This window comes from Plectrocnemia conspersa, unplaced genomic scaffold, assembly GCF_051122295.1.
Source record: "Plectrocnemia conspersa isolate PC_06_02 unplaced genomic scaffold, ASM5112229v1 ptg000013l, whole genome shotgun sequence".
NCBI classification, from domain to species: domain Eukaryota; kingdom Metazoa; phylum Arthropoda; class Insecta; order Trichoptera; family Polycentropodidae; genus Plectrocnemia; species Plectrocnemia conspersa.
Genome location: NW_028277177.1, coordinates 30,170,219 through 30,198,021, shown reverse-complemented (window position 1 = coordinate 30,198,021; position 27,803 = coordinate 30,170,219). Strand labels below are relative to the sequence as shown.

At 28.1% G+C, this 27,803-nt stretch overlaps 1 protein-coding gene across 1 annotated transcript; it reads right to left on the bottom strand.

The window, feature by feature from the left end:
• Hmx (H6 family homeobox) lies at positions 1-26,342 on the bottom strand. The gene is made up of 4 exons (XM_088201544.1): positions 26,103-26,342; positions 21,420-22,098; positions 9,679-9,797; positions 1-1,571 (listed from the first exon to the last, which is right to left on the bottom strand). The coding sequence occupies exons 2-4, from the start codon at positions 21,959-21,961 to the stop codon at positions 730-732; spliced, it is 1,503 nt and encodes a 500-aa protein (XP_088057670.1). The 5' UTR covers positions 21,962-22,098; positions 26,103-26,342; the 3' UTR covers positions 1-729.
• Positions 26,343-27,803: the final 1,461 nt, after the last annotated feature.

The window sequence follows — 27,803 nt, the reverse complement described above, 5'->3', positions numbered from 1 at the left end:
TTTTGATATTTTGACATTTATATTTTATTATTCACATTGATTTTTATTTATATATCGACACATAAAAGACAGCGTTTCATTACAAATATATGTTATTTTATTCGTTTAAACGTTTTATTAGCCTATTTTAATAACCAGTTTTTGTAGTAATTATTTTTTAAACAAAACTCCACAATTTTTAAAAATGTCGACGATGCACAAATATATATATTTGGACTAGATTCATAGGTGCTAATAAATTCAATAAATACATTAAAGCTACTCTGTTTTTTGTTCATTTGTACAAAACAATAAGATAAGAAATCATACATAATTTAAATAAATTGCTGTCAATGATTTCACAATAACATTATATTATCCTATATGACATATTTTTTATAATTTATATAGCATAAGAATATTCACAACAATAGAACATAGCGTATGTTACATCGCATATTTACAATTTATTTAATTCACTAAGTCGTCCATATAAATTTTAATATTTACACGTGTTTGTATTAAAAATAAAAATAATTGCACATAATAATTTATATCAAATAAATTAGCAATGTTATATGTATGCACAAGGTGGATCCGGCACGGCGCGTTACGTCTTTGTACGCATAGTATGAACGTTCCCATACAAATCACTTTTTTTAATCGAAACAAGTATCGAAGCACTCTTCAGTATTTAATTATGAGTCATTAAAATTATTATCACTTTTTCGAATCTTAAAAATCACAGTATTAGACCAGTCCCGACAGCGGTGCTCTCGGGGTGACGGGACTCTGAGGCATGTTGGACGACTGTTGAAGGAAGAGACCCGACGGAGGGACGGATCCGCCATCGAAGTGGTGGTGGAGCCCCAGAGCCGGATGATGATGGAGCGGCGCCCCCAAGGGACCCAGACCTTGTCCCCCGCCCCCAGAAGCCTCGTGGTACAAAATAGGCACCCTAACTAGTCTCTGAGCGGCGTGGGCCATATTAGCAGCTTCCAACTCGGCCGCCAGCTGCCTCTTCCACTTGTTCCTCCTGTTTTGAAACCAGATCTTCACTTGAGTCTCAGTCAAATGAAGCGAAGCAGCCAAACCGGCTCTTTCAGAGCTGCTCAAATAACGCTTCATATCAAAAGTCGATTCCAATTGGAACACCTGCGATCTCGAAAAAACTGTCCTGGTCTTCTTTTTCCGCTTATTCAATGAATTCTGGCCATTTGGAGACATATTATTCGTCGATCGCTTATCCGAATCCTTTATGCTCTCAAAATCATCGCTCTCATCGACATCTCCATCGGAATCGACGACCATACTATCGTTGTTCTGGTTGTCTGTGGGAGAATTGAACTGTGGAGAAGAAAAACTCTGCTGGTCTCTATGGCTCATGGGGCTTTTAGGTCGAAATCTTTGAAAGTATGACTCTGCCTCTAAATAGGCAGGGTGCGCTGAAGACTGAGGCTGGTTTTGGTGATCCAATTGGTGCGGAGAACCAGTCGGTCTAGGGGAGCGACTTCGACTTCTAGGCGATTGGTTTCTTGGAAGGGTCGGCGAAACAGGGGGTGAGCCTTCTTCGTTCGTCGTACTGGAGCCGTCTGTAAATAATAAAAAAAGAATATAAATAAGAGTCAATAGTTGAGCACCACTGACAATCAGCCGTGATGTAAGCGAGTGTAATACAGGTCTGTCTAGGCGTGACTTATGCGGCTTCAGTTTTACTTTTCATTTACGTGTCATTGAACATACACCTCTTGGGCTAAATCTGATTCAATCATTTTTCTTTTCCTTAATTAATACTAAAAGGTCAAAAAATAGCCTTAAATTCATATTATTCCGTTATTATTAAACCATTAATCAATTTGTGACTTTTAAAAGAAATGTTTATATTCATATGTCAATTAATATAATAAAAGGTTTAATATATTGATTTAACAAATAGTGTTTCTCATTTATCGATGTATTCCATTTCTTGATAAATATACAATTTCTCGACAATTCACGAGATTTGGACTTGTACATCTTTAGGAAAATCTTTTAACTGATTTAATTTAATCTTTTTACTAATTTTATTGCAATCTTTTTACTGATTTGATTGAAAACACGAGTGAGTCGTTTATTTATTTATTATTTTTATATGAGATAATCTGACTAAAAAATCTAATTCTTGTTTAATTAGCATATATTTTTATATTTTGAAAAATAAATACTTAAAATCTGACTGTACGATTTAAAGTCGATTTATAGACATTTTTGAGTCGTTAATTTCAGTATTCTTAGTTTTTTGTTAATCGGTAGTGCTCATGGCAAATAAAATACTAATATATTTCAAACATTTTTTAAAGCTTAAATCAGAAATCTCTGTCCCTTTTTTCACTACCTGCTTTGAACTTATTGAATGTAGCGAATTTTTACCGTTATTTAAATCAAAATATAATAATAGATCTTATGAAAATGTTGTTTTATGATGTTCATTAGCAAGCCTGAATCGAAATCTTGTTTCTAAATGGCGGCTATTCAACATTTGTTACTCATTTAAAAAAATATTGTAGAAAAAAAAATAAGAAGTTCAAAAATGTTTTTAAATAAAAAAATTCAATTTCTCGAGAAATAATAAATCATCATTTTGCATTTTTTTCAAGAAATTATTTATAAGATACACTGACTGTAATCATCTAATATTAAATTAAAAGTAATCTGCTGTTATTTTAAAAAATATTATTTATTTTAAGAGTAATATAGTAATGACAATTTTTATTGGTAAAAGTTTTATATAATATTACACGAAGTTCTCATTCTTTTTCATATTTACTATTTATTTATCATTTTTTAAAGAACTTAATCTTTAAAATATATAAGTAATTAAAATAATGTATTAATGCTGTTAACTGCTTTATTTTATCGTCGTATTAGTATATTTATAATATTTTTATTAATAACTATAAAAATATAGTTTTATTAAAAATAAATTAACATTAATCTATTTTAAGTAGTAAAATAGTAATTAAAAGTTTTATATCGTACAAATTTCTCATAGCTTTTCATGTCTACTATTTACTTATCAGTTTTTTTAAAAACCTAATCTGAGGCAAATAAAAGTAATTGAAATATTGTATTTATTTATTATATTCTGTTTCGAACGAGTCTTAACAGTCAAGGGCGAAGCCCTGGCGGCAGCGCGCTGCTGTGCATGTCTCTGTAGAGGCTTGATAAGCAAAAGACAAAGCCCTGTAGTAGGTTCTCTCGCGGTCTTAAAAGTGTTTGGCTATTCTTTTATTTTTGATAATACAATTTATACATTTTTATTTTTTTATTGAAAAAAGTTACTTATTTCATAGTTTACATATACATTAAAACATATTTCTATATATCTTATAAGATATAAAGAAATATGTTTTATTGTTTTAATTGTAGTGTTTTAATTATCAGTTTTAATTGTATTGCAGAAGAAACCACATTTTTATGTGGTTTCTTCTGCAAAAAAATTAAAATGTAAAACTGTTTAAACAATCTAAAAAATCAGTTAATGTTACATATTTTTATTAGATTTAAAAATATTTTAACCCTTCTGCGTAGGATATCAAAAAAATTAATAGCACACTAGGGAAAATAGCTAAAATATAAAATAAAAAAAATAAAAAAATAGCTAAAATATAACTATTCTTTTATATACTATTGCTTATACCTAAAAATGTAGTAAGGAAGTTATTTTCACATATTTTTAGATATAAAAATATATAAACTCATTTGTGATATTCATAAAAAAATATTAATGACAGACGTTTGAAAATAGCTGAAATAATAACTATTCCTATTTTTGTATAGCTTAACAGTAAAATATAGTTTCTTCTGCAAAAAAACTGGAAACATAGCACTGTCTTTGTATTCTTAAATAATATTTACTGAAAAATAAAGTCAATTCTACATATTTATTAATAGGATTTTAATTTTAAGAACTATTATAAATTTACTAATAAAAAACATGTAATTTTTATGTATGTTTGATTTAATTATCTGCCATTTTTACATACAGGTTTATTATATTTCTTTTAAATAAATTTGGTGTGCTGAGGTTGAGAAAAAGTTACAGAGTATTACTTTGATTTACCTATTCATAAATATATTAATATTATTTGCTATTTTTTAACTAAATATATTTCAATTTTTTTAGTAATTTGATATAGTAATATTTAAAAATAATGCGACTAATTTATAATACGATATACACGTGAATCTAATCTATCCATTTTAGTATGCAATTGCATTAGTCGTGCCTTGACACAATATAGGGATTAAGGTTTAGAATGCATTCACAATTTAATTGGCATAAGCGCATTTTTATAGATTAGTCCGTAGTTTACCCACCTAATAATAAACCTTATATTTAAATAATATTTTCATATAAAAAAAACAAATAATAATAAAAATAGAAAACACTTCCATTCAATCTTATTAACAAAAAAATATAAAGTGAACATATTGCGTTTTTCGAACTGGATAATAAGATTATGGCAAATAAAACAAAGACCCGCAAATACAATTATGCCTAAATAGAATTCTTAGGCTTCGATAATTAAAGCGTAATCTGATACACGACGTAGATTTGGGACTTAGGAAATAAATAACAATCGATAAGCAATAAAGCGAAAATCAACTCGACAAGCAAACAAGGTAATCCCTGGTACATAAATGGATTGGTGAGCATTAACTAAGCACTGTTAGAACAGCGAAAGCCCACAAGTGGAAAACGCTAAAATCCACTTTCGTCACTGACCGCATCTTTTTTTATTTTATGTTTAAAGAAGGAATTCAATACGGATTGATCCACGACCGTGTTTGTAACGGGACGCGGTTAACGGCTCAAAGGGTTTCAGGTTAAAGTTAACCGTTTCGGTTAAAGTATACTATCAAATCTAATATCAATAAAACTTAAATAGCATTTCTAAAAAAGTATATAATACTCAGCACAAATTATAAATAAGTAGCTAAGAATACACTACGAGTCGATGCAACTTATCATTAAGAAACATATATTTACCTAGACTTAAATACGCCTGGTCCACTTTATTATACGAACGCAATAAAAATATGTTTTTTTAAAGGCATTTAGGTTTAATTTACAAACTTTAAAGATAAGAGTTTTATAAGAATATTTCCGTTATATTTTGAAAGAATCTATTTCACCTCTTCTTTTTTTTAAGTTTTAAATAACTTGTTGATTAATGGGGTTGCGTAATGGAGCATTATCCATTACTAGGGATAGCAATAATGTTAGTAATCGTACTCGTATGGCTTATAACTACTGAGAAATGACCTAGCACTTTTTTATGATAGGGATGGCTGGCGAAGTGAAAACAAAAGCAGCTATTACATAGACAAAATTACTTTAATTACAAAGTATTAAATATTAGAAATAAGTAAATCTCAATAATTTTATTTAAATAAAAAACCTATTTGAAGAAATTGCGCGAAATGTATGTTTTTTAAAAAAAACTTTATTTAATATAAAATAATAAAATAAAAGCTATAAATATAATCAAGCTCTTCATATTTTATTTGTATAGAAATGCTGATTAATTTAAGAGAGCACAGTTTAGATACAAATACATATTACGATATTTAAAATTAATCAGATTTTTTTGGATACCGGTATTGAAAGCCTTGATCAAAACATATTTTGATCAGATCATGTAAACCATTATTTATTCGATTGGTATCTTGCTTAACTTTAAATTATCATAAGAAGGGAAAACTGAGCTAAACACCAATCGTCCTTAGTGATACTGATATAATTGAAAGTTAACAAACCGCTTGATAAATTGTCCAACATCACGGCCAATTTGGTGTAATCCAATAATAGCGATAGGGCTAGGCGCGTGCACATGGCGCCGATCGCCTCGTCCGGATAAGGACGGGTTCTAATTCGGTTAAAATATTCCATTAGTGTGAAATTAGCATAATCGCTTGTTCGGGACGTTACGAAGTGAAAATAAACACACAAATTGTATAATTATATAGGGCCGGCCCGACGAGCCATAACGACCGAACTGACCCACTCATTAATTTCAACAGATAAGAGATTAGCGTGTTGTGCAGTCACCCAAGTCATTAGACTTACATGTTTCTACATAAATACGTGAATGTATAAATTAATGTATATCTACCTATGACAGGACCCACAGTAATCTCGATTATTAACTGTAATTTGCTACGACGTATTCCTTGTTTTATTGATTTATTATGTAACGACATTTATTGAAAATAAATATTCAATACATATTTTGTCGATAAATATTCATAAAAGTAGCAAATTAGTTTGATTTTATGATCCGTTATTTACCCTTAAAAAAATAATACTGTAACCCATTTAAAATATATTTATAAGATATATTCACCCTTGATATTGCTAATTATAAATTATTTCCCAAGACGCTTTTTCTATTGCATATACTTTTTTGCATGGCATAACAGCTTTACGCCAATGCAACATGCACTAATTAAAACAATACATATGAATAAAACATTATATATAATGCATGAGAATAAATATATATAAAATTAGATAAGTGTATGAGTTTTATTAAGAAGTTGCCAAAAAAGGTCGATGCGAATCGAGGGAATCATATTCTAGCATACCTTGTAGGAATTTTGTGGAAAATAAAAATTGATAATATTTATATTCTACTACATATGCATATCTGAGACACCTTTTTTAGACCTTTTCTATAAAAAAATCATGATTGCTGATATTGCGCACTAAATAATTATACAAAAGACACAGTATCCTCGAGCGCGTATCGCAAGATAAATCACATCTTTGAAGCTGTATTGCACATATTTTATATATGCTGTTGAGATTTGTAGTTCTCTTAAAATAGGACACACAAATCGGTTACCATTTCTGTGCGATTAAGCATATTGTTATCCATTTTATAATCAAATTTAAGTGGTTCTTTTGCTTTAAAAAAGAACAAAGTTTTTTACAGTCCTTGATATAATCTATTTAAAAAAATGTAATAATTTGTAATTATAAAAAACTTTATCAACACCATTAATAATAAACAAGAAAACATTAATGAACCGAGATTAGAACCTTAAATAATTCCTGATGTAGCAATGTATTCAAATGACTTTGTATATTTTTTCCCCTAACCCTTTGTAATCGTAATATATATCTGAAGCACGATAATATTAGACTGGTTAGTACAGTTCGGATGATGTCTTAGAAGCATAATTTTATTTTATAAAATGTAACGTTAATTTTATGTATTTAATTTTTGCCTTACAAACGATGTCACATAAAAAAAGTTCATCTAAAAAAAAGTGAGGCCTTATTGCAATAAAGTTTTGGTGCCAAAATGTAAATCCAGATGTACAGTATTTTCGGTTTGGTATGCAACAGGTTGTAATTGCTACTTAATTAATTACCATATTTTTTATTACTAATATTGTGACTTTCCTCAAGTGGAACTTTATTTTGACTATTATTTTTGTTTTAACCCTTAAATACATGGTGTTGCAAATCTGAAACAATCTATTTAAGCGCTTATAACTCCGTCTACGTTCAATAAAGGAACTCTATTTCATAGTGTTATATATGTGTGACAAGCGCCGAGCCATTGTGTTTTAAAATTATTCCGACAGATGTCTCTGTACGCGTCATAATGCCATTTTAAAAAAAAAATCGTTATGTGCAGATTTACCACATTTTTGGAAATTTCAACATATGTTTTCATTGGTGATAGTGGATATAAAACGAAATAAAATTAATTTAAATACTCCAAAAACGTTAGTCTACCATTGTTAATTTATTTTTGATTTCTATTTTTTGTAATAGTTGCATAAAATAAACAAAACATGCGGTTGTAGACACTGGCCCATATTGACCAAAAGGAACAGATGCAAAATTCCGAATGCAATGGAATTTCACAAAAAATGTGGTGTGATCTTATGTTTTAATAAGAAGAAAAATTGCTTTAAGAATTTCCACTTGTAAATATTTTTTGTATGTTTTAATTTTAATATATTTTATTCGCGTTCTGCATGATGTTGCATATTTACAACAAGCATTTTTTTATAAATATAATCCACAAATAAGCCTAAATAATTTTAGTATAAGAATATTTTTATTTTTGAATTTGGAAAAGTCATGCATTTAAGGGTTAATTTATGTTAGTGTTGAATATTAAAATTGCCACCCCCCCCCCCTATACATTTTTTGCAGGGTCATAAAATCAGCATTTCTTAAAATAATAAATTGGTTATTATTAATATATATGTTTTAGTGCATTCATCGCGAATATGCCGCCCCCAAGCAAGTGCCGCCCGGGGCGGCCCGCCCCATAGCTACGCCACTGCGTCGATCTAATTATTTACTTTTTGACAAACAAAGTCGATCTAATTTATTACTTTTTGACAAACCGATATTTAAATGCTAATTCTCAATATCATACTTCCCAAATTAATTAAATAGCAGCCTCCCTATTTAATATATTAGAAAAACTTACTGAAAGTAAGCAAAAATTTAAGGAATTTAAAAATGTCAAGAAAGCATAAAAAATAAAATGGCTTCACTATTCGCAATATAAGATATAATAAATTAAATAGAGATATATAAAAAAATTATTAAAAAATGTATTTTACATCTACCATATGTTCGAGGGATTACATAAAAAAATAGGACAATTTTAAATCTATAAATAAAATAGGAAATATCCTACCGAATGAAAAAGACAAAATTTACAAATATTTTGTGGTAATTGTGACAAAATTCACATTGGTTTTGGATTTTAACCGTTGGATTTTACAAAGAAAAATATAACCTAAAAACGCAATAAAATGCTTTGATGAAAAATCAACTTTGGCAAACCACACTTTTAATGAAAATCATTACATAAATAACTAAAACTTTAGGCAAAATTAAAAACTCAATGAAGAAGCAATGGAAATCGAAATTATAAAAAAATAGCACTAAATAAGAGATACGAAAATCAATTTCGGATACTTGGTTATCGGTTTTAAGCCAAGTTAAATTAAACTCACACAAATATAAATCTATTTAAATAAACGTATTCGAAAATGAATGCACTTGTTGTTCCCTTAGTAACAAACAAACACAAGATCGAATCAAAAACGACGCAGATGTTGAGTTGAGGTCAAAATTACGCTCAAGATAATGATCCCAACATCGGCTAATGAGATTCGAGTGCATGAGAGAAAGCCCTGACATCTCATAAAGCTTGTTGAATAGATCCGGTAAAAACTCAAACAAAATATATATATATATCTATATATATTAAAAATATACATATAGTTCTTACTGAACTATCATACATTTATGTAGCTCGTTATTAAATCACCTAATAGTATCTTTATGTAGGTTGCTAAGCAACTAGATAATTAACTATGAAAATATGAAAAGCTAATCAGAAATATGTATATTATTTTCTTTGAACTATACAGCTCCTTTAATGTAACGTACCTTGAATGCAAATACATATTTGTTTAAAGACATGATTGAAATTCCAATCCAAAATACCCGATCACATTACGGCGTTAATATGTAACGTACATAAGTAACTCAATACCTTTGTACACATCCTCCAAAACTATAGTTATCCGCAGGCATTGATTGTTAATTTCAACCGCATTTACATAGGTATGTCAATCGTCAATCGGATATGCTATTAATACTAGTTAACTTACCATGAACAGGACTTGGTCTATCTATTAAAGGTGGTATAGCACCCCAGGCACACCAAGGCGCTGGAGCTAAGGGTCCATAGCGTCCTCCGAAAGGACCAAAAGGCGACATGAATCCCAGCCTGAAAAAAACAAAAGGATCTTCATGAACAATGGATGTTATGGTATCGCAGTTTAAAAGCGAGCATATCGATTAACCCAGAGGAGCGTTCACCCCAGCAAGTTTAGATTGAGCGCGGATGTATAATAGATACATAGGCATCTTCCGTAAGCATACTCAAAGTTGCCCAAGTAACTACAAGAGCCACTTTAGTTAAGTTCTCTTACTTCCGAAGCAATTCCTTGAAGAATTGAGCTGGCTTTTAGCGACCCCGATTTGTTTTCTCTCTCCGACTCGAACGATGATGAAACGCCCTTCTCACCTGGTGTTTTATAACATTATATAAGTATCTATACATGTGAATGCATACGTATGCTATATACACAATACGTATGTAGGTACAAAGTGAACGAAACGTAAGCTTCTCTATAGAAAGTGTGTACATTTTACACTAACCGTAAAGTGCTTATCGAAAACCATCAAGTGCTGTCAGGACCAAAGTGGTATTTGGTCGTTTGGGAAAACTGTTGATGTTTCGAGCTTAAAACTCTGAACGAAACGTTAAATATCGATTTATATAAAGGTATCTTCCCCGAGGAGTCGTTCGACTCAATGTGAGCTTCTCACACTATAAGGCATTTGCATGTGTGTGCGAAACTATAAAAGTTATTAAGAGCATACAACTATGTAATTTAATATGGCACTAAAAGCTCGCAAATGTTTCAAGTAACTATAATATTAACTTTACCTTTTACGCTATATAATATCTATAATTAGTATTTTCAACGAGAATTTCTAGATCTGAAACGCTATTTTTTAGTAATTTAAAACTGCAATTTCTATATTTTATTTTATAACAACTATAAAAGCGATGTTTACATAATAATAGTATACATCGTGAACTTTTATTTTATTATATTTAGAGTCACAATAATTTTTAAAAGAGCTTTTAATAATATATAAATTATTAATTTGTCTTTCGAAGGCAGTGGCAAAATCCAGATTGATACCGACTTTTAAAAAGCATTCGACAAATTTCGTCATGAGATAGTTTTTTTGGGTTACGAGTGTGATCTATGATATTCATCGCTCCAATGAGTATTTTTCTCATTCTGGAGAATCTGACATACATACATGCAGCAATTAAGAACTAGAATATTATATGTTTCAAAGTATTCGCACAAATATGTATTTCTTCTATTTACAAAAATAACTGGTGTCGCTTTTATTAGAGTAAAATTTAAATTAATTAAAAATAGTTTAGTTAACATTAAAAGGCATAAACAATAAAACTGCTTTTAACTGAATCTCATGCACAAAATATACATCGCAAAAAACAATAAATATAAATCAGATGATTATATAATACATCAAAAGTCGGAGATCTTTTTAATTTAAAGTTTGATATTACATGTTTGAAAGCTTTTACGTAACCTACATAATTAAATTAACAGATTTTAATGTTTTAAATACAAATTCTCATGAATAATTATTTATGTAAATAAAATAACTGTATTTATCTTTTTTATTTTCTTACAACTGATACTTCATTGTATTTTAAAAAAAAATTAAACATATTATAATTTTTGTGCTTTCTGTTTTTATAAGCTGAGTAAATTACAATACAGATTTTAAATCTCGTTTAAGTTACAGTTTTTAATTGAAATAAAAATCTTCTCGATATGTATTATATATAATTACATACGCATCTCTTTTTATTACATACTTTAACTATCGCGTAATGTATAATTCAAGAAGCTTGAATTTTCTCTTCTGTTCACATATAAACAATTTTTATGAGAAGAGTTTTTCATGAACTTTCTACATAGATTGTATTGTATATTTATTCTGTATTTAAAATCTTAATATATATACTGTTTATGACTTCAAAAGTGGTGAGCAATTAGTACATTAATAAATTACCAGGAGTGTCATTTTAATTATTATTTTTATTAATTAGTAATAAAAAAGACTCTATTCATATAAAGCCAAACTTAATGCTTAATAACTAAATTTATGTATAATATAATAAATTGTTCAATGTTGATACATGCTTGCGAATTTTGCGAAAAATATAAAGATTTGAGAGTCGGAAAATTTTCTTTAAAGATATTGAATAAATATGTAGTAACTGAAGCTTAACTACGTGTTATACATTGCACGCACCACTACCGTTACCGTTAGCTTCATAAGATTCCCATGTCGTCTGGACGAAGTACCGTTACACGAAATAGCATGCTTTATCTCTTTCTTCGCTGCGTGCGACACCCCTCCTACTTTTATTTATAGAGTGTCGGTGTCAGTTCTGGATTGTTAAATGAATAAATTTGATTAACCTACAATACCACTAACTTCATTCTATAATTTTGCTACTTATGTATCTGATTTTTTTAATTTTGCGCAGAATTTCAAAGTTTTTTTAAATAAAAATAATTATTATAGTCATTATTAAATGTGTTCCTACTATTGTTGTTTCCAAAAGCAATAAAATATTTTTATTTATTATAAGAAAAGAGCATTATTATATAATACAAATAAAATGGTGAATATTTCTTTAGAAGCGCAGGGTAACACCCCCACGGTGTATGGCTGAGAGGCAAATAGTAGTGGATTCTAATTAGAATGTAACGGTAAACCGTCGAGCTCGATAGGGAATCTTATGATGCTTACCGTTAATAAGGCCCGACGAGTCTAACCCTATGGGTGGGCACCCAGCTTGAGACGGCCGGGTCAGCGGTACTAAATATGTTATTAGAGATTCATTAGTTTTTCTTAATTTCGAAGTTGCTGACATGTATGGCCAGGACCGCCAAAAGCGAACCCTGACCATAGAAAAACAATGATTACATTTTATATATTATTTAACACCTCAATAAAGTTTCTTAAAAATATAATAACAGGTATGAGTTAACCATTTCTATGCTACAAATAAATACAAAAATTAGCCACTGTAAAGACATATTTTCTGAAATCATATTTTATGCAAAATATTTTAATTAGGCATTAAAAATTATTAAAAATATCTACTCATATTTATCTAAAAATTAGTCGTGTTTTTTTGCTGCTCAGTGTTGCCATATAATAAATTTCCAGTCTAGATCAAAAACAATAAAATCGTGCAATCGTGGTAAAAACCTTCGATTGTCAAGTTTTTATATTAGAGCTTTTTATAACAATCAAATAAAGCACATCCAAACCGAATTTTGACCAATAGGAGAGCGCAAAAAACAATTATCCCTTCTCAGAAGCCAAAAATCCACGTCAAAAGCAATAAAATCGTGCCGTTGCCGTCGCAGTGGGAACGCTCGTTACCGAGCGTTCCCACTGCGACGGCAACGGCACGATTTTATTGCTTTTGACGTGGATTTTTGACTTCTGAGAAGGGATAATTGTTTTTGCGCTCTCCTATTGATCAAAATTTGGTTTGAATATACTTTGATCAGCCTTCTTATATAATCTATAATTAGTTTTAAAACTTACATTAGGTTAGGTTTGGATTTGAACAGCAAATGGATGTTTTGCAACTATCAATTTGAGCTTCATAGACATTTTAGCGCAGCATGTTAGCGCCTATGAGCTAAATTATATTTTTGCTTACATTTGCTTACATTCAGGTACTACTAAAAATACTTTATACGCTTATTCTTTATTCTGTGATATACAAAAACTAATAAAAATCATTCTGTCCTCATTTTCATTAATTTACTATTTTCGAGTAAAAAAATATTTTTCAGAATACGGGCGCCAGATCTTTCTTTTTTGGAACAATAAGTCTAAAAAATCATTGTTTTCAATCGAATGCTTCTGAATTAGGTAAGCAGTTTGGTCACAATGATCTTAATTTAATTTAAATACATACATAATTCTATACACACGTGGATTTACAGATATATATTTTTTAATGTTTTAAAATCACACTTGCTTTATTGATAAGATATTTATACTAAACATATTTTAAACAATCTATGAATTCAGTAACTAAACATAAGTTTAGCGACAATGTAAATTATACAATAAAGCACCTTTAAACAATTACTTGTAATCGAAAAATCTCAAGTCCTCCAGCAATTACCTGGCGTTCACGTACACAACCCGTACTAATTAAGTCGGCGAAGCGCAAACGTAATTTGTATTTATGCGCTAAACTTCTCGACGCTTTTAATACCATTTATAAAATTATTCGTTTGGGTGTATAACGTTTCATAATTATCGCGCAACTTTTCCACAGACCACCCCTCGAGGGGTGTGTTTCTCTCAGCCACCCCGAAAGATTTCTTCCCCCAGGGTGGAGCCAGGGCTCTCTCAATCCCTCCTCCAGACGCCGCTTCCCTTCTTTATCAGCTTCCAGGAACTTCGCCCGAGACTCTTAAGTAGCTGAATGTTTAAAGCAAATATATTCCCGGAGGATCAGGCACACTTAAAGAAAGCCATTGACGATTTTCCACCCCTTAATATTTCGCCGCCCGAGCCTCGTTAATATTTAAGGGCAGATTATTTAAGTAATTCACTATACGTCGGTGAGTCTTGAGAGTTTATGTACTTTTTATAGGTACATATATGTACTATGTAGAGTAGATTTATGCATTAATACAGGGGTAAGAAACTTTTACATATGTCTGGATTTTTATAATAATATTATATTATTTGTATACATATAGTATAAAAAAAATTGGTTTTGATTGAAAAATTGAAAATATTTACATTATTTAATGACACTTGATTTAATTATTATTTCACTCCTCCCCTTTTATTTTTTTAATTAATTTATTTATTATTTAAATTCATATTTGCCTAGTGGCTGACGATTCCTATTTTATTGCCACTAATATTTTAATCACTAAAAATATTTTAATATATGTATTATATTACATAAAATTATATTTTCACTAGTTAAAATAAAATTTTACTAACTGAAAAATCGATTTAAAATTTCATAATCTAATGGTTTTAAAGTATATTTTATTAGAGGTTATCGTTAGAGTATTTGTTTTGATAAGATTTTAACATAAAATCGTTGAGCTCATCTCAATAACCGAACTCAATAATTAGATCACACGGAAGCTTTCCAATCAGCTAAAACCGCCTTTGACACCGCTTCTAGATTGATTTCCAAGTATCGCCCATTTGAGATGCTGGTAGTAAGCAAAGTACGTTTCTGACCGATTCATCCGAAATTCTCCACTCTGGCCAGATTGGTGGCTATCCGGGCAATGCTAATCCGCTCGTCCGTGAATGATGCGGTCCCGTCGCTTAAGGTCACTTAAGCCGGCTCGTTAATGGACCAATCTAGTAGGTAGTAGGACCGAGAGGAGGGCAACCTCCGTAACCCAACGTGGCCACAAATTACTACGGGATACTTGGCCCGCTCTTAGCACACTTGAGCAAAACGGCCAAAGATCGACTTACAATGCCCGCAGCTTAACTTTAATTAACCCGATGGTCGCGCGGCGAGAAAACGGCGTGCGGTAGTGTTGGTTCGATCGAATGATCTTTAACCTTTTGCACTAGTCACTTTTTATTTTATTGAAATAATCAGAACTGAGCCATAGTGGCTCGAACTCAAAGGCAAAGGGTCCAGGAAATTAATCGCCCGCAATACACCGCCAGCAATTTATCGCTAGCAGCTTATTGATCGCATAAACAACTGATAAGCTAAAAATGATAGCTAGCATATTTTATTACCGAGCAATACATTTAATTTATATTAATTTATTGATCAATTTAAATTGAAAATAATGTGTTATTCTTATCATCTGCTTACTGAATAAATATATAAATTATTAATATATTTTTGGAATTTGAGAGGCGTAAGCCCAATACGTTACAACGATCTAAATTTGTACCAAATGCATAAATCAATCCGACATAATGAATTACTACAAGTTAATTGGTGATATATAATATAGTTATTTAGAAATAGGAAAAAGTTGGACATACTTTATAAGTAAAAATATGTTTTGCTCAGTAAAAATCTATATATGTAAGATATTATTCAAAACATATTTTACAAATTTATTATATGCTAAATTCTATATAAACTTTTTAACCTTTTGGGTGCTTAACAATTATATATCGATATTCGTCATTATATATAATAAATTCTAACAAAAATCAGTGTTGACGTTATGATGCTCGAAAATATAATTTAATTTGTGAACTTTTTACTCCGTTAGTATGACAACGACATGAAGCAGTTTTTGAATGACACTTATAATGATGAATATGTGAAAAATAGGATTTTTAAAAACACTGTAGCATCAAAGGATCAGTCTTTTTTTTAGAAAAATTATATTAATATTTTCTGCTTAGCTTAAAAACGTACTTATAACATATGTATTTTAAATTTAAATGCAACTGTAATAAATATAAAACTGTAGTTACTTTAAAACTGTATTTATTTATTAGTAAAGTTATTTTAATTTTTTTAATCAAAAGTCCATACTTTATTAGATACACCAATCGTTATCGCTCTTTTAGTTATTTTATAATTTTAGTGTATTTAATTAAATAAACATAAAAGCTTTTTTAACAAATAGTACTTTCAAAGTACCTTGACTTTTCAATAAAGTAAAAAGAAATTCACAGCATTGGCGCAAATCATCAATGAAAGAGCGTATGTTAAAATGATTTATAAATAGATATTCTTAAAATCCTAGGCAATATCAGTTTATATCAAATTACATATGAAACAACAAATACAATTCCGTTTTTGTTAATTTTATTTATTCCAATAAAAAAAGTGTTGCTGGATAATGACTGGCTAGTTTTGGGCATTGAGAGATCAAATAGCGCTTTCTGGTAGCGCGCGCTATTGTCATCGGCTATCGCTTAAAATGAAAGAACATCTTTCAGCTTTCACAATGGACGATGGAGGATGGAGACGATATTCTTCGAAAACGTATAGTGGTTTGAAATGCGAACAAAACATTTAAAAGCTTAGAACGTCGCTCTGCAAGATTGTCCTAGCTAGACAATTCGCATCTACCGGCGCATCTCCAAATAAAAAAACATCTCAACAAACCAGCAACGTGAAACAAAAATTATTCGAATATTACTAATATTGAATTGGTATTAACTTTTATTTTATAGTTATGAATACTGCGTATACACTGATAAAATCGTATTATAACGAATTCATACGATAAGGTAATTATGTACGTGATGCATTAGCAACTTGAGTCTCTTTAATTGATCAATTGATATCGATTAAAAATTTTTAGTCGAGTCAATTAACTATGTAATAGAACGATGGCATAATTTCTCTGATTATTAATTTATTTATTCTATATATATGACATTAATAGGAACAAATATAATTTGCATTGATTTGTCTCCATATAAGATCAAATCTGATTCATTCGTAAATATATGTTTTCTTATTCTTAAAGTACTAGGCTTTACATATAATAATACCAGTTACAAAGTATGCTTATCAGATAATAAAATATAACGTAATAATTTTCCAGAATGGAATAAGATTTTTTTCTATGGAAAAAGTGCTGTTGTTGCTCCATTGAACTAATGGATATATGCATATTTTATGTAGTATTGTAAAAAATCAACCGTTCAATTTTAAAACTATTATAATAACAATATATTTTTATTACAATAAGGATACAAAAAGCAAAATTTACTATTTAACATCAAAGTGAAGCATAAAAGTTTGACATTGACATTAATGTTAACTTCATATAAATGTTAATTGTATATAGTATATACAATTAACATATACTATATACTATATAAAACCAATCTTTTTTTTAGTGTGTATAACTTGAAATAGTATAAAATATACAAGACGATTAAAAGCTACGATTTTTTAGCAGAACTTTCTGAAAATATTATATTTTTTTCAGCATTACCAGTTAATGAATAACTGTAAATTTATATATTTTTGTATATATTTAAACCAACAAATATTAAAATGGGGTTTTGATTATATTAAAGGACTTGAAACAAATTTTGTTTTAAAATAAAAGTTAAGCAAATCAAAGCTTAGCAAAGTGTAAACATTTTTTTTTCAGTTTTTTGCTACATAGAAAGAATAACTATTTTAATATAGAAAATTCAGTTTAAGTTTAAAACATAATAAGAAACATTAATTAACTATGATTTAATTTTATTTATAATATTTGCACTCCTAATTGTATGTTTATGTCTACGATAAAGCGATTAAAATTCTAAGGCTTCTAATAAAAAAATATAAGTAGTAACAGATTTTCATCTTAATTATTTTTTATTTTTATTTTAACGATTTTTCAGATTAAATTTACTGTATTTATATAATCAATTTATTTAAAGCTGATTTAATAAAGAATTAAAATAAAAATTAGACATACTTTTGTGCCAAAATAAATTTAATTTATGCACTAGATTTCTTAGAGGCTATAAAAAAACGATACAACTAATCATGTAGTGATTAAACGAAAAAAAATTGTATTATTTTTTTTTAATACATTCTAATTTTTAAGACTATTTTTTTAATATATAATATATTAAGCTAATAATAAATTATAATGCATAGTATATAATAAATTTATTTTAAGTTGAGGTTTTTTGTTATATTTTTTAATAAATAAATAAAATAAAACATCAAGTATATAAACACTACAATTTCTTAAAATTTAAAACATAACCTAACATTATACTTGAAGAGCATCAGCTTTCTATGAAAATTTAACTATTTTTATATTTATGTGCTCATTGCAAATATATGTAAATACTATAAATCTTTTTAAGAAAAAACAATACTACAGTGACAATAATAAAAGCACAAAAATTACACAAATCGTATAATTTTTTATGCTTTTAAATAACTGTAGAAATCTGTTTATGTAAAGATCTAAACTAAATAATGTATACTTTAAATTAATTTTATACATACTATGTTAAGATGAAAATTACGAGAACATAAATTTCCAACGAAAGGCACATATAAAGACAGATACCTCCGTGGAGTTGACGACACAGGACGCACAGATATATTGGTTTATAAATAAATTGAAATGTACATTTTTCATTAAAAAAATGTAGTTTCTATGCTATATCGTGACACTAAAATTTTATTTAATTTTTCGCATCAAATATCATTATTAGCATAGACTTAAAAAAAATAGTTAAGCATGGACTTAATATTTTTGTTTTAGGAATTGCTAACTTAACTAGATATTTTTTGTCGAACTAGATGCAATTTGGACTGTAGATAATTTAATTTATATATATTATATATGAATACTTCAATTTTATCAAAAATAAGATATAATTGCACGAAGTATCCCTAAATCTGTTGTTCAAAAATGTTTTTATTCTGGACCCTTAAATAAAGTATTAATTACTTCAAATAAAACAATTTGTACGGTATAAATTCTAATTTATGTGTATGACAACCTAATTTTTAATTGAAAATGAGATATAATATTCACGACATTAAACTTCGTTTTGAAGGCAGTTACTATTTCTATACTCACACAAGAAAACAAGGAAAATAATAACTGCAAATTTAGTAAAGCACTAATATACTATTAAAGGCAATAATGTAGTAAACTACTACATATATAGTTAGCGTGTTCTTTCGAAAATAATATTAATCAAATTAAAAATTACTATACAATCAGATATAATACGCATTTATTTACAATATGTATTATTGTACAGTAAAATAAAAGATGATCCAGCTGCAGTTTCAAATTATACTCAGTTTCTTTTATATATATAATATGTAATTAAGACAATGATATTAATAAAGACATACAACCCTGCTTTAAAACTATGTAGCCTTTAGTTATTTTTATTTTAATTTGATTTATACATATTTAAACTACGTTTATTTCAATATATTCCTAATAAGATATTCTTGCATAACATATTATATGCAAAAGAAGATATATACTAAAAGTATATAATATATATTTTTGCTCTAAAACCTGAATCAAATCTAAGAGTAATGCATTAAACTATTACAATATGTGTAAACCCGACCTTTTTTGCTAAAATAAAAAATCCCTCAGGTGTCGGCACAGAATGTCGGCCATTTCCTTAACCCTCTCCACTCGCTTAACGTAGTCCCGTCTACGCAGAAAGGTCGTAGACATTTGTAAACGAGACACAGACGCTTGCAGGGATTGGCGGGATACATGTCTAATTTGTGTAAAAACATCTGGAAGGGTGAAATGCGGAGGGGTGGCCCTTTTTTATTCCGTGCCTCGGGGCCGGCGACGTTTCTCTCGGAAAACTCGCAGCGGGACAGCGAATAGACCGGGGAATGTATTGCGGCGATTTTCGCGGAAAACTTTTCCAAATAATTACCGTTGTTGGAAAAGCATTAAAAAATTTTGACCGGCCGCGCATATTCAAGCGGAAACGGAAAGGCGCATCGACAATGTTGCTCATTACGACCGATACTATATTTAGATTTTTAAATTTTATTGAATATATAATTATTTTTTAAGTCATGCAATATTTCCTTAGATATTTCGTTATATATATATACAGATAAGTATATATTATTTTAAAACTAAAATTAATTACTAATGTGTAAGTAAGGCTAAAAAAAGTAGAAGAAAGAAACTTCAAATTCTTTAGATGAATAAAGAATGGGCCTAATTTATTTATTTTTAGTTATATTTTACAATTAGCTTTAATTTTTAAGCACATATGTATATGCATATATGCGTATATTATATACAATATACACTATTTTTTTTATATTATCATCATTATTAATTAAAATTTTACTATTGACTAATATATTCAACTAATATATATTTTTTTCATAGCATATTAAACTTTCTCTAGTGTTTATGGTTAATTAATGTAGTCTGAAGACTAAATTAATTAAACATAATCATTAATAATATTGATTAGACCTATTTTTTTATATTATTGATTTTTAATTAGCCTATAAATTTATATAAATACATATAAGATCATATTAAAATATGTTTTATACACAGTATTTTTGTGTTATAATAATTCAGTCTTCAGAGTTAATTAATACTACAAAAAAATTGATAATAAAGACTAACCCAAATATTTTTATATTTAAAAAAAATATTTATTTAAGATTTGTTAAATAAATATATTTACATTTTAATTAATGTATATTTTATTCTCATTATATCTGCAAAATAAATGATTTTATTATTGATTTTTGAAGACCTTAATGATTTTCATTGACTTTTTATAAATAAATAAAAAAAGAATGCCCTAAATGATTAGATAGAAAGTTGCAATTGTAAATTGTTAAATCCAGAACTATATGCCTCTAATTGACTTTAAGAAAAATTAGTACAGTTCATTGACTGTCACAATTGTTACTAACATAGATCACAATAAAATTAATGTGCCTAAAATATTTTTAATAAATTTAATACTATTAATTATAATTTATACTATTTCCTAAAGTAAATACTATATATAATACATACGTCACAGAGATAGTAAAAATTAAAACCCTTACAGCATTGAATTTTTTAATAGCATATATATTTTTTAAGCCCATGTATATGGTAATTTAAAAAATAAATAGAATATACAATAAATACACTCTAAATATTTTAAAATAGCAGTATATTCTCTGAAAAAAATTTATGGACAAACGCGGACATAAAGCAATAACTATATAAAATATTATTAAAATCATTACCTTGACAACATGGCAGCATCAGGACAATGCAAATGATGCGCCGCGAAAGCTTCCAGAGATGCTCTCGGAGGACTGGACAATCTAGGTGCACTTTCAGACTTCTTAGGATCACTCTTGTTGAGAATACTAGATATGGAGAACGACACGTGTCCAGGTGTCGTCCTGGTCGCCAGCTTCGGCGCCACGTCCTTGGTCACCTCGTCCCTCATGCTTAGATTTGATGCTAAAATCTGACTAGTAGGCGAACTCTTGTCCTTCGAAGTGGAAGGCGAAATCTCGTGCTGCTTTCCAACAGCCCTGATCTGATGCAAACTTCTGCTCTTCCCCGGAGATTCTGGACTTCTTGGTTTATATTTCCCCAAATTTAAATCGAGGGGCTTTCGCCCGCTTGTTGGTGATTTTCTTCCGGCGCTTAAACTATAGTTTTGAGGTTTGTTCTGAGGTGAGTTGACGGATTGGTATTTTGTAGAATCCGGACTTTCCGGTTCGGACACAACGTTCACTTCAATATCACGATCGTCTTGTGACAATGGTGAATTCATTTTGTTCTGTGGTTTTATTTTGTGTGATTGGCACAAAAGGTTTCGACAATCCGTTAATTAATAACATAATTTGTGAGGTTCATGTTCGGATGTTCAGCGGTGGTTCGATTCGCGACGGCGGGCGTTGGAGAAGTGACCTATGAAATAATAAATAAATAGATTAAATATGCAATGGAAAAAAATATTTATACATAGGACATAAAAAATATACTTAATATAAACATAATATTATCTCATAGAAATATATATATACTATTATCGTATGATACAACCAATATCATTACTTGTCAAAAATATTACTATTGCAAATCCTTAATTAGTTAAAAATACAAATATAATATAAATTATGTTTTTTTATACAAAAAAAATAATAATAATTGTTATGTTATATAAATACTAAGTTTTATTTTAAAACATAATTTTTCAGATGCTCTAATTATATTTTATAACAAAATGTTTATAATTGGTATAACATATGTAAGCAATTTAAAGTTAAACCAAGACCAATTACGTTCTTCCTAAATCAATATTGACTATCTCAACTATATAATCACTAGTTCCAAGCACGCAATTAGTTAATAAAATTACCCAACAAAAAACCGGAACAAATCAATCGAGAAAAACGCCCGCTCGTCGTCGACTACAACAGACCCTTGTTCCTTATCTCTGTCATCTAAACCCCTAAAATCGTTATCAACGGTCAAATTAACCCGCCGGGGAATCGTTTGAATATTCATCGGACCTTTCCTTACACGTTATGACGCAATTTGTGACCGAGCATCAACAACATCTGCTCGGTTTAGATGTCTGCCTCAGATACAAGTCGATGTTTTGGCAGCAGAGCTTTGAATATTCAAATGGCCAATTTGGACAGTGTGCCCACATAATTTAAAAATATTACTCCTGATGAAAATTTAATCGAGCCTTATCTCCAGGATCAGAGGGTGGTTTGACACAGTGGATGTAAAAAAATATCAAATTATCCCGTGCGGTCTTTCACATCAAAACGCCACAAAAGATCCGATCTTATCAGCGATACGTCGATTATTAGATTTTAGGGGTTGATTCTTGTGTGCGGTTGTTTTTTTTTTTTTGGTAGACAGTCAGAGTGTAACATTATATTTTAACCGATGGGTTACGAGACGGATATTCAAACCAACAATCGCATGTAACGCAATCTTTTATTTTTTTATTTTCACGGTAAATTTACTCCATAGAGTTTATCTATTTAACCGCATATTGGAATCAATCATTCTACAGATGTGATTTATATTTTTAACAATATTATTTACTATAATAAGTTTTATAAATTATAGATAGAAAAGTATTTTTATATAATATTAAATTAAAAGTAAAAATTTATTTTTAGTTGAAAAAATATTAAATAAATCGGAAAGTCGTGTTTATTATATACTTTCATAACTTTGTTTTATTTTATTTATTTTTCATGTATTATTAAGCTAATAAAAACGTTACTGTAAAATATTTAAATACTATTTAATATATATTTAATAAATAAATATAATATTTAAAATAACGTATCTAAAGCAACTAAAAAATATATTGCAAAATGTGCAAAAAAAATACATTAAAATGTCTTTTAAATATATTCGCGTAGTTATAATTTAACGGTTATATACATACTTTTGTATTGATAATATAAGTCGTGTGTAATATACTTTCAATAATATTTAAACTAGATATTTTTACTATAAAATTACAGATACTTTAGCTTAATTGTGTTATTAATAAGGTTGTTTTTAAACGTTTAAGTGCAGAGATTAATTTTGTACAGATTTAATATAGCATATATTACATATTTACCATTTAACTATTTTGAGAAAATTAAAAAAACATGTGTCTATTTAAAATGTTTTTTTAAATACACGCGTTATTAAAATTTAATGGTAATGATTTTGATAAATAAAAAAACGCGTTCAAAGTATTTTTATCTCGAAAATGTATTACATCAAAATTTTGCTTTTCATTCATATTTTTAATCTAGCATTTATTCTAATTAAAGAAAAATTACGAGTACTTTTTTTTAACAGTTTTTAAATATCATATAATATATATTTATAACAAAAAAAAAATTGAAAAGCTTAATTTAAGGTTACTACAAAAAATATAGATTAAAATGTCATTTTAATTTAAAGCTGATATGAATTAAGTGCTTAGATAAATCAGAAAGCCATATCTAATTATGTCATATTTTATTTTAAGATTCACAGTATTATTATCTTAAAATAATATATTTAAAAACTTAGTTATGTTTTAAATCAAGATTTTTAATGTAGCTTTTATTTAAAAGTACAAAAAAATTCCTAGAACAAAATTTTTATTTTGTATGATTTTAAAATATCATATAATATAGATATTTAATATATTTAACAAATACATTTATAGGGATATCGTTATAGTAAAAAAAACTATTAAAAAATATGTGCAGAAGATATAAAATTGTCTTTCAAATACACGCGTGCTTATAATTTAACGGTTATGTTTTTTATAATAATTTATATGGTTCAGATTAATGAAAAGAAAATTATATTAATTACACCATTTTATCATAAAAGTTTTTAAACTTTGTTCTGTTTTATTGTAGCTTTTTAAAATAACATCTTATATGTTTATAACAAAAATATAAAATTTGCGTCTTTAAAAAGTATTTTATATGCCCTAGTGGTTTTAATTTTACTGTGATATAATTTAGATAAATATATATTGATTTAATAAATCAAAAAGTCGTATTACTTAAAATAAGTTTTTATTGCAAAATTATATGTTCTACCTATAATTTGGTTTTGTTTTTAGTAAAGTTTTTTAATGTATCTTTTCATCAAACTTAAAGTTATTAACATATTGTAATATAATTTCAAAATATCATATAATATATATATTATACAAAAAATTACTGTAAAAGCTAACTTTAAAATATCACAAAAAAATATAAACTATTGCAAAATGTGCAAGATAAATTTATATCGATTAGATAAATCTTAAGTCAAAATAAGATTGAAACATTTTTTTTTTTATCGCAAAATTATATGTTTTATAAATTGGTTTTGTTTTTAAAATTAAAGAAAAAATCATAATACAAGATTTTTAATTTGTACAATTTTAAAATACCATATTATTTATTTATACTCAAAAAATAGAAAAAAGGCAAAAAGTGAACTTTAAAGTAAAATAAAAGTACTATTTTATGTATATGTAACACATTAAAAAAGTATTTTTTACTGTGTTACATATACACGTGTGGTTTTAATTTAACGGTGATGGTATTTAGATAAATTTGTATTGTCTATATAAATATAAAAGTCGTATTTAATATAACCTTATTTTAAAATAAGATTTAAGAAAGTTTATCGCAAAATGATATGTTTTATAACTTGTTTTTGTTTTTAGTCAAGTTTTTTTAATGTAGCTTTTATTAATATTAAAGAAAAAAATTATATGATATAATTTTGAAATCTTATATTTATATAAATACATATTGAACAAAAAAAGTTTAAATAATCTAAAAGAATATGTAAGAGATTTTTTTAAATGTCCTTTAAATTCACGTGTGGTTAATTTAACAGGATATAATTTAGATGAATTTATATTATGCAGTATCGTATTTATTTTAGAATAATATTTATATCAAAATCAAAAGCATAATTTAAAAAAGTTTTTTGAGATATAATTTCAAATTCGTAAGCATAAGTCTTATTTTTTACATGTTTAACATATCAAATTTATAAAAGCATTGCTTAAAATAGTAAGTGTCTTTTAAATACACGTATATTCTACATTTATTTAAAAATATGTGATAGCTATTTAAGCATATCTACAAATATATTAAATGTCATATTCTATTATAGTCATAATATAATATAAAGCATATTTTAAAAACTTTGATAAAAATGTGTTTGACCAAACATTTATAAATAACACACGTTGTAGACATAATATATAAATATATACTACAGTTTTAGAATTTTCGTGATATTTTTCTTCATTGAAAATGACATTAGGTTGAAATATTTTTTTCAACCTAATCTACAAGAAGTATTAAACACATATTTATATATGGTTAAGCAAAGATTGCAATATTAAAACACAGATAAAAAAATGATTTAAATTAATTAATGATTACCAAAAAGTTCCATATCCGACGCCAGCAAACAAAACTTGAACGTCGCACACAAACAACAATACCAACTTATTTCATAAAGTTCGTTTTTGACTTTTCAACAATATAGTTAAAAGTCTATTTGTCCATCTATGTCACACGTTTGAGAAGCGCTCGTTTTTATGACTAATCAAAACGACGTCGCTTATGATATATTACTTTGTCCGTTGAACGACGTCGCCGCCGCGACGCTTTCGATGGACTGGTTCGCTTTTTGGGAAACACAGGGTATAGATCGGAAGGGGCGGCGACAGAGGGTTGAACACACCCCCTGGCGAAAAGGACGCATACACTAGCCTCTCGCTCTAAAACCACCCCGGCGGTATAGCGTCTCTTTCTGTTGCAATGGAAAGTCGATTTTATCTCTCGGTCCACAGAGAGGACGATTATTAGATTTTGATTTGTTTTTTCCTCTTGTCGCGGGAGGTGTTGGAATTTCTCGGGACGTAAACGTGAATTTTATATGCTCTGGGTGTATAGTGTGTGAGGTGAGAGTATGAGGTTTGTGGTGTGAAGCGAGGTGTTTGAATACCTTTATTATTACTATTTGTATTTTTAGAAAGTTTGTATTGTAGTCTTTAAAAAATAATATATAGTATCGGATACATATTATTGTATAATATAAGTAACAATACTTGCGAGTATTCAAATATCAGTGAATTTAAATCTCGCACAGAACATCAAGCTAAATATTTTTTTCAGAAATCAAAAAAAAATATTTCTACGATACATGGCCATTTTAAAATTAAAATGCTTCAGTTTTTGCTATGGAACACACTCGTGCGTTACAGTGTCTTACATTGAATTGACCTATATTAAAAAATTCAAACTCAAGCCAATAGCAAACCTAAAACAATCCGACTTAAATAAGTATCTGCGGATAACTATATAACATATATTTAGGGGACTGTTTAAAAGCTTTTACAACCCTCATTATTTTAATAAAAAAACTAATTATTATTAGAATAATAACCTACAAAACTATATATATATATATAAGGTGCATACTTCTATATTTTTTAGGTTAAAAATAAAATACATGGTCTGTCGAATCAAGAGTGTCTAGTTTTAATAACTATTTTCTACAATCTATATGATTACTACAAAGCTCTACTATAAAACGTCAATAAATAAACATCATTAATAATACAAATGCTATGGTCAATATTTGTTTCTAATAATTTTAAGCTTTAACTGCCCTTCTCCTCCCACTAACTTCACCCGCAATTTATCACTGTCTCGTATCCTTAATCGACATTTATGGTAACCTTATCTATATATTACCTAGTATTAATGTTTCAATTATCCGCAGTCTCTCTTAGTATTAAATAGTATTTTTTTCCTATTTGTATGTTTACATTTTGTATTAAAATACTGTGATTATAATTCTAATTATTATTTGCTCTTCGCTTTTCAATTATATAAAAAATATAATGGGTTGAAAAATAGTGTATTCAGATGGCTTGTTTTACTGGGGAGATAATAAAATAAGATTACTATTAATATTTTTTTTACCATAATATAAAAAGTATTATTAAACATAGGTGTAGTTAAAAATTCACTCTGAGCTTTAGCATAATTTTGTTATGCTAAATCTCATAGTGAATTTATATTTTTTTATAATTAAACTATATTTTTTGTAATATTTTTTATAATAATTTCAGA